The following is an 8,375-nucleotide window of genomic DNA, read 5'->3' on the forward strand; positions in this document are numbered from 1 at the left end:
CAAAACTCTGTTAGTAGAACTTTAATTACTTGGCTTCATTGTAAAATTTCCATTGCATATAAGAATATAAATAATTTCACTCTAATGCTCTCACTTAAATCTGTGGCTGAAAGCACTAGTAGAAATCATATTCTCATGGCATTTCCTTGGCATGTTGAAGGAAAACAGAATGTATACAACTAATCAAGTCATTAGTGACTCTGAATGTGAAGGGCTATATAAAGATAGTAAATAATCAGAGATAAAGAAGTATATTTTAAAGATTAAAAATATTTTATTTAAACTTTTCTTCATAAACACTTTTAACATTTTTTTTCAATTTAAAAACAGAATGGATAGCATAAACATGTTTGAATAGATTATATCCACGGCTTGGGAAAAAAATTACCTGACAAAAATGTAAAGGCTTTCAAAACAGATATAAAAGGCAAACCTTAAATTATTCTAAGATTTTTATATTGGCCCTAGGATTATTTGACTACTGGCCCAAAATGTACCTAAAGGTCAAAATATTTTTCTATAGACAAAGGATGCCCAAGAGGTGTAGGGCACATACAAGTTAGGTAGAAAATAACCTCTCTGATCACCTGTCGGGAACATTCCTTCAGAAAGCAAACACCTAATCCTTACTGGTATACTGATTAATAAAATTTGTAATGTAGTTGTTCCCAAAGATGTAAAAAGAAAATTCAAGAATTTTGAAGGGGGAACAAAGTTGATGGCATTCTTTCAATGTTACTTGTGTAATATTGAAGTTATACTGGTATACTGAGAGGATATGATTTCCATGAATTTATCTATTCCAGTCTATGCCTATTGAATATTTGACTTTATAAACTCTCAATAAACTAATTTCTCAGTACTTTAATTTTAAGATAAATCTCTTTTTAGAAGATATTTATTCCCAAACCGACTCTAAATGCGATTGAACAAATGTATGATCTCTAGAAATGTTCAGAATACAAAAACAAAATCAAAAATGTATAGTAGGCAAACAAGAAAACTGGCACTAGCAGTTTTACTGCCATATAGCCCTCAATTATATCTAATTTACACTATTATCTATGCTGTTTTACTTCAGTCTAAAACTTTAAATTATGTATTCTCAAAAGAGCTAGTCTCTTATGAGATAGCTTATAAACTGAAATAACAATTTATATTATAAACTGAAATGTTATGACCTACACCCACATATACATATATAAAAATAGTCCCACTGAACGTTTGACATGTTTAGATTATGCAGCTCAAATAATTTGTTATAAAATATTTTAAAGCTTAGTTTCATGTAATTAAGACAAAACTCTCCATTTTTACCATTTCTCCCCACACAAATGTGTGTGTCCTTTACTATGACTCGAGCAGGCTTCCCAGAATGAGGTGTCCAAAGGTGCTGCTTTAGAAAAGATAAGTGAAGGGCTCAGTCAGTATTTCACAATTCGAGTAACACTCACACAGGGAGAATAATGAGGAGGACACAGAGAAAGCTGTCTCAAGAAGAGCTAATCTTTCTATTAATTACGCTTTGCTTTTTAAAAACCAGTAGCATTTCTTCTAATACAAAACCTTCAATGTGAGAATCTTGCATTTTATGAAAAGGCTGTAGTGCAAGGATTTTCTTTAAAATCAAAACTTAGAAGGTCAAAGACATGGAAGAGAATGAATGGTCCTAATTAAGATGTAATTAATTAAGATCAGCTATTTTTGTGAAATCTGGCATTTGAAAATGTAAAGTGAAAATAACACATATAAAGATCAGAACAGTTATACTGTAGAGTTTTCAAATCTCTTACCAATTTTTAAATGTCTATTTTGAGCATATACAATGTATATAAACAAAAACGGTTCCAAATGAAGCACACAAAAAATAAACTTGAAAAAATTCTATGAAAAAATTTTCCATAGTTTAGTATAACAAAAATAAATCTCTTGTAGCAATTAAACCATAAATTTAAAAGGGAATGTAAGTTAATCATGGACTCAGAATTACCTAAATTAGAACTACATATAAACAGAAGAGTTTTCTCATACATTCAGAACCCAAGCAATAGATAGCAACTATTCTTAAAGCTCAAAACTGATTACAGCTAACATCAGGTCAGACATGACTTATATGAAGCTGAACCCAGAGTTAGTTCAAGTTAAGATTTCACGAATTTTATGAAACAAGAACTGTTGATATTGGCCTTCTATCTTTAAAATGGAAGACCAAGAATATTCAATGTTTACTCAGAAGTTTCCTTAAACAGGGCTATGAAATCATATCTAAGCAATTAAGGAGAACCACCACTGGAGTATAAAGCCTTTGATATGGGTACCCTGTCTGATGGTTCTTTCTTGGTCTTTTCCAACAAAAGATATCAATGATGAGGAAAATAATGAAGACGTTATTTTCTTTAAAGCAAGAGACATACATACAAAATTTTTAACAAACTAATGTATTAGGAAAAAAAATTAATTGGCTAACCTAATTCCTAGTTTTCCAAAGTAAAATAATTAAAAATTAATTTTTAAATGTAGAAAAGACTTTTACCCACATTCCATAGGAAACTAAGATATCAAATTTTTAGAAAGTAAGTAAATAAAGGACCACTTAAAGAAAATTTAAGACTCCTGTACAAAAGAACATTATTATTGAGTTCTGAAACCTATGCCAATGTCTTTCTTTTTCAAAAGCTACTTGTATACCTGACTGTTTCTTAAACCTCAAATGCCTCCAGATTTGAAGTCTTAAAATCAGGCTTTGTTTCATAGTACGTCTAATCAGAACTGCAAAAAAACAAAAACAAAAAACAGTCTTCACATTTCCACGACTTCACACTTCCATTTTATATTCAATGGTGGCAGCAGCAAAAAAAAAAAAAAAAGTGAAACTATAAAACTTATACAACAGCAGCCATATAGAAGGCATTGCAATATTGCACCAATATCCTAAGTTCTGGCAAGTTTTGCCAGTGTAGATCTAGTCTGTATCAGATATAGACTACTCACGAGAAAATGGCATCAATTTGAATGATCCACTCCCAGGTTACTCTTGCCTAATTTTTGTCAACTATACTCTCTTCCTTCGTATTTCAAAAATTGAAAGGTGCAGCTAATGCTAAAACATTTATTATAAATGCTTTAAACAGCTATTCTTGATCCATTATGAACTTTGTGGTTACTATCCTTCATGCTTGTAGCTTCCAGTAATTAAACAAAAGCCAAGGGTAGGCATCCCTAGTGCCACTGAATATTTTGTATGAAATAAACAGGTAGATATAACCAGTAATATTATTATTCTCTTTCTTGCCTCTAAGTCAAACTGAGCTCAAATTTTCTAAGCGTTGCTACCCTCCATTCAATAACAGATGCAGCAGCCTTAATGAATGTAAAGAATGGGAGTTGCACTTACTTTTAAGGGGCCTTTATTTAGGAGTCTGGTATTACCTAAATTCTCTTTAAAAGTGCTTGCACGCTGCAGGATCAGAGCTTGTCATATACCACTCCAATTCTCACTAAAAACAGGGCAACGTTAAACAGACTGCAAAGAAAAACATTTCAAAAAGAAAAGACATGTATCGATAAGGAACACTAATGTTTACTTTTGAAAATATAAAATGTTTTCATAAATCCATAAGTGTTTCAGGAATATAAGAGTTCAAATATTACTGAATCAATATGGACTGAAGATAGGCTAGTTTGATACCAAATGAGGACTCCAGTTATTTTAACTTTCTAGAAATGTTAATACATGAAAAGACATTACATCTAAAATTCAACAAGTATGGCGAACTGTGTGTGCAAGTGCACTAGCTTAAAAATATAGAATCCTAACCACGCATAAAAGGGATGTGCCTTATATATTTATACCATGTATGCGAGTATGGATATGCTTTCACTAACACAATGCAGATAAGAGAAGGCAGCTTAGAAATAGTGTTCTGAATATAAAAAGTTAATTTTGTAGAAAATTTATAATTTTGCATTTTGAGCAAAAAGCCATGCAAAAAGGTCAAGAGTTTGAACTTTTAAATAATAAAACCAAAACATATAACAGACTGAAATACACTGAAACTAATGTTCAAAAAGGTTTCAGATAGAGATAGGGACTGAAATCACATCCAGTGACACGTATCAGGTCTTCTCTTAGAAGATGCACGACTTCTACGCTAACATCTGAAAGAAATGTTTAATGCAGAAAATCAACTTTCCAGATAAGTGGAGCATTCTACTGAACTGCTTCTGGAAGTAGTTTCAAGAGCTAGCGCTTAGAATTAACTTATTGCATGAGTTTGAGGCCACTGAAAAGAAAAAAAAAAAGAATGCTAGCACAGAATGAAAAATTCTTACGATATTAGACCAATGGCTTTGATAGTAAAACTGGTGAGGTTTTTCTTTATGCTTTTTAATTAACTACTTTATCACAAACGCTTTGTTTGCTTTTCTTTTAACAGGAGAAAGATGTCATTAGTTGCAACGTCTGACCTCATCCAGTACATAGTCCGGAAAATGCAGGTTGCATACTTGTAAACCATCCAGCTTGCAGGGCATCCTGGGGTATTCATCTTCCTTCCATTTGTTTTCATCCGGATCAAAAGTGAGAATGGAATCACTGTAATGACCATTATAACAAAGGCCTCCAAGAACCATTATTTGTTTGTCTAACACAGTCACACCATGGCCACTTCTACCAATTGGCATGGATGCCAAGATGGTCCACTGGTCAGTCTCTGGGTTGTACACTTCTGTGGAAGGGCAGCCCTGAGATTCGAAAGAGGCCCTCAAGATCACACAGACGCCACCGAAGACGTAGAGTTTGCCATTGTAAGAAATCATCTTGTGAAAGCATCTTGCGTAATTCATCTTGCTCTTATTCTCCCAGCAGTTGGTGACTACTTGAGTTCTCCTGGTCCGCTGTTCTATGGTCCCTTCTTTACTGGGATCAAACACACACACTTGTTTAGAGGTGGAGGATGAGGTGATTCCTCCAGTGATAAACAACTTGTTATTGAGCACTGTCCCCTCATGTCCATATTTGTTAACTGGGTAAGGATCCACAAATTCCCATTTATCATTGGTGATGTCATATCTCTCAGTTGAATAGAAAGTCTCATCTCTGGTTCTGCCTGCCACAGCATAAATGAACTTCCCAATAACACCAACTGCAAATTCTGAACGTGGTACAGACATGTCTGCCATCCGCAGCCAAGAGTTTTGTCTTGGGTCATACCTGAACACTTTGGAAGAAGCATGGAATTCACCATCTGGGCCCAGTTCTTCCCCACCCAACAGGAAAACAAAGTTATTGATGATAGCAAGGCAGTCTGGCCGTAGAGGTACTTGTGGGCCCTCCAGTTCCCACCAGACTCTTGGCTTTTTTAAGAGAAGTATTTTGCTGTTAACCATGCTATGTCCAATCATTCCACGGAATACTGTAGTTTGTGGTTTGGCAGAACGAATGCGGCTTGATTTCATATCTAGCAAAGGCTGCTGGTGAACGTTCTGAAAGTAATTCAGTGCTTGGTCAACTTCATAGCGCAGCTGTCGAGAATATCTATAAAATTCTGATGTTTTAACCTAAGAATACAAGTAAAACAATTTAGCCAGAAGAAAAAGTGGTAAACAAAATATCAAAGCTCACTAAAATGATCAGGATATTATTTTAGGCTCCTTTACTAAAGTTGCTTTTCTTGTTAATTTATATTTGTAATCATCTACATACATTCTCAAGCTTTTAAAAGTAAGCAAGTTATTTTTAAGCATAAGCTATTTTCCAGGCAAAAGGCAATTCATAATAAAATGGTTTAGGCACCTATTGTAGGCCCTAGCTATGCGTGGGGGCTAGGAAGTCAAATATGGGCTTCATAGTACAGGAAATAATGTCTGCAGTTTTCTTAACTACAGGTAACACCAAAAAAAAAAAAAAAACCACAACCATGATTGAGTAATTTGAGGAATCATGCAAGTTAGTGCATGATTCCCAGTAGATTTTTGACACAAAGATTTGGTATGATAACAACAACTACAGTAGTAATTCAGTAGATAAGAAAAGGTCTTGGGGCTGGGGTTGTGGCTCAGTGGTAGAGCACTCACCTAGCATATGTGAGGCTCTGGGTTTGATTCTCAGCACCACATAAAGATAAATAAATAAATGTATTGTGCCATCTACAACTAAAAAATATTAGAAAAAAATAGTGTTTTTTTGCTTCTGGAGTTGGAATTACCTAGTGATGATGACTATCAAGATCTTATGAAGCATTTTTAAGTGAATTGTGGGGAAGATATGAAAATAAGATGTGGCCTGTTTCCTCAAAGAACTTAGAATATATTTGGGAAAATGAAAACAAATACCAATTTACTAATACAGTGAGTCAATATAGGTATGACACTATACAACAAACCTGTGAATGAATGTTGCAGTACTTTATATAGATAGCATACCAAACTGGCCCCAAACACTCAAGGAGTACCTTGTGAAAGAGGTAGGAGGTTGGGACAAAATCACATATTGTAATATGACAAGGAGGTCAGAAGACACTAAATTTGTATACGAGAAATGAGATATTGTAGAGATCAAATCTATAGATATCCATGACTGAAACAGGAATAGGTTGAAAAAGCAAGGATTTGAATATGATTTGAGGATTCAGACTTGAGGTGATAGGCAGAGTAGTGATATCAATACAGGAAAACAGGAAAGATAAGCTGGTTTGAGATGCCAAGGAGGAAATGTCCAGGAAAATGTTGAAAATCTGGGATGACAGCACAGAAAGAGTCGAGACCAAGCATATGTATTTATGAGCTTTCTCTCCTATTTCCCCCTCCCTTCCCTTCCCTTCTCCTTTCTTCCTCTTCCTATAATACAGCCATTCATTCTTTCCCCATCTAAGTCCAAAAAAGTGTTTGAAATAAAGCACCACATTTAAGCATTTTTTAAAATATTTTTGTGGTTGTAGATGGACACAATGCCTTTATTTTTATTTATTTGTTTGTTTATTTTTAAATATTTATTTTTTAGTTGTAGTTGGACACAATACCTTTATTTTATTCATATATATTTTATGTGGTGCTGAGGATCGAACCCAGGGTCTCGCATGTGTAAGGCGAGTGCTCTACCGCTGAGCCACAACCTCAGCCCTATTTCTATTTATTTTTATGTGGTGCTGAGGATCAAACCCAGGGCCTCACACATGCTAGGCAAGCGCTCTACCACTGAGCCACAACCCTAGCCCACATTTAAGCATTTTGATAAAGTATCCTTAATTGATTTCCTTTGTAATCTCAGCCATTTTATTTTATGCATTTAAGATTGTTACTTTGAGAAGAGATCTTTCCATGGGCTTTGCTTAACTAGCTCAAAAAAGGTTGAGAACCCCCTGCCTAACTATGTAAGAAAGAAAACTAACACTATTATTGTACTGGGTGCTTACATGTGCACCTTGTGTTAAATTGTTTCTCCTGTGAGAGAGTAATAACAATCCTTATTTTCCTGATAAGAAAACTGAGGCTTAGAATGCTAAATGACTTGACCAACTTGTTTATGTAACTGAAACTGGTAGAGCTAGATCTGAACCCTGAACCAGGATAATTTTACTCCAAAGCTCATATAATTTTCACTATGTTACAGCACAACTTCCATTATTCTTTAGAAAAATCTTTAAATGATACTCATTTATTAAAACACTTAACATGTTCAATGAATGAGCCTAATGACTCCTTTCAAAGAGAATATAATCTATTATTAACTGTTCTGAAGAAAAATGAACATATGGATCACAATGATTAGGCATCCAAGCAAAATAACAACTGTGGAAGAAATCAGCAAATAATGAGCAACTGTAAATAAGCAATTTCAATAAGACAAATAATATAATAAAGGAAAAAGAGAAAGATCAGGCCTTATCCTTTACTACTTCTACTTCACACATAAAAAGTTAAAATGAAAACCAATGTTTTACTGGGCTTCAATCTCTTATGAGTAACAGTGGAAGCCAGGCACAGTGGTACATGCCTGTAATCGTAGTGACTCAAGAGACGAAGACAGTAGGATTTGGGGCCAGCCTCAGCAAATTAGCAAGATCCTGCCTTAGAATAAAAAATAAAAAGGGCTAGGGATGAGGTAAAGTACCCCTGAGTTCAATCCCCAGTATCACAAAAGAAAAAAGAAACAATGGAATACTCCTCAGCCACTAAGGATAATGTCACTGATTATATATTATATATTAACACAGAATGATGTTTGCAGTATATTCAGTTTCTAAAAAGAGTATGGTACTCTGGTATTATCCTAATTAAATAAAATTTTATGTATGTTTGCTTGTGTTAGCAGTGATTCTCTCTAGAATTTCACAAATATTTTTCACTTTGTTCTCCATGTATTATGTTTATGTTTA

General features: G+C 34.2%; 1 protein-coding gene across 1 annotated transcript; it reads right to left on the reverse strand.

Annotated features, from left to right (window-relative positions):
* Positions 1 to 250: 250 nt before the first annotated feature.
* Positions 251 to 6,783, reverse strand: Klhl15 (kelch like family member 15). Its single transcript, XM_015488092.2, has one exon. It carries the CDS (start codon positions 5,455 to 5,457, stop codon positions 4,450 to 4,452), a length of 1,008 nt encoding a protein of 335 aa, XP_015343578.1. The 5' UTR covers positions 5,458 to 6,783; the 3' UTR covers positions 251 to 4,449.
* Between the last annotated feature and the right edge of the window lie 1,592 nt (positions 6,784 to 8,375).

The sequence above is a fragment of the Marmota marmota genome, unplaced genomic scaffold, assembly GCF_001458135.2.
Source record: "Marmota marmota marmota unplaced genomic scaffold, marMar, whole genome shotgun sequence".
NCBI classification, from domain to species: domain Eukaryota; kingdom Metazoa; phylum Chordata; class Mammalia; order Rodentia; family Sciuridae; genus Marmota; species Marmota marmota.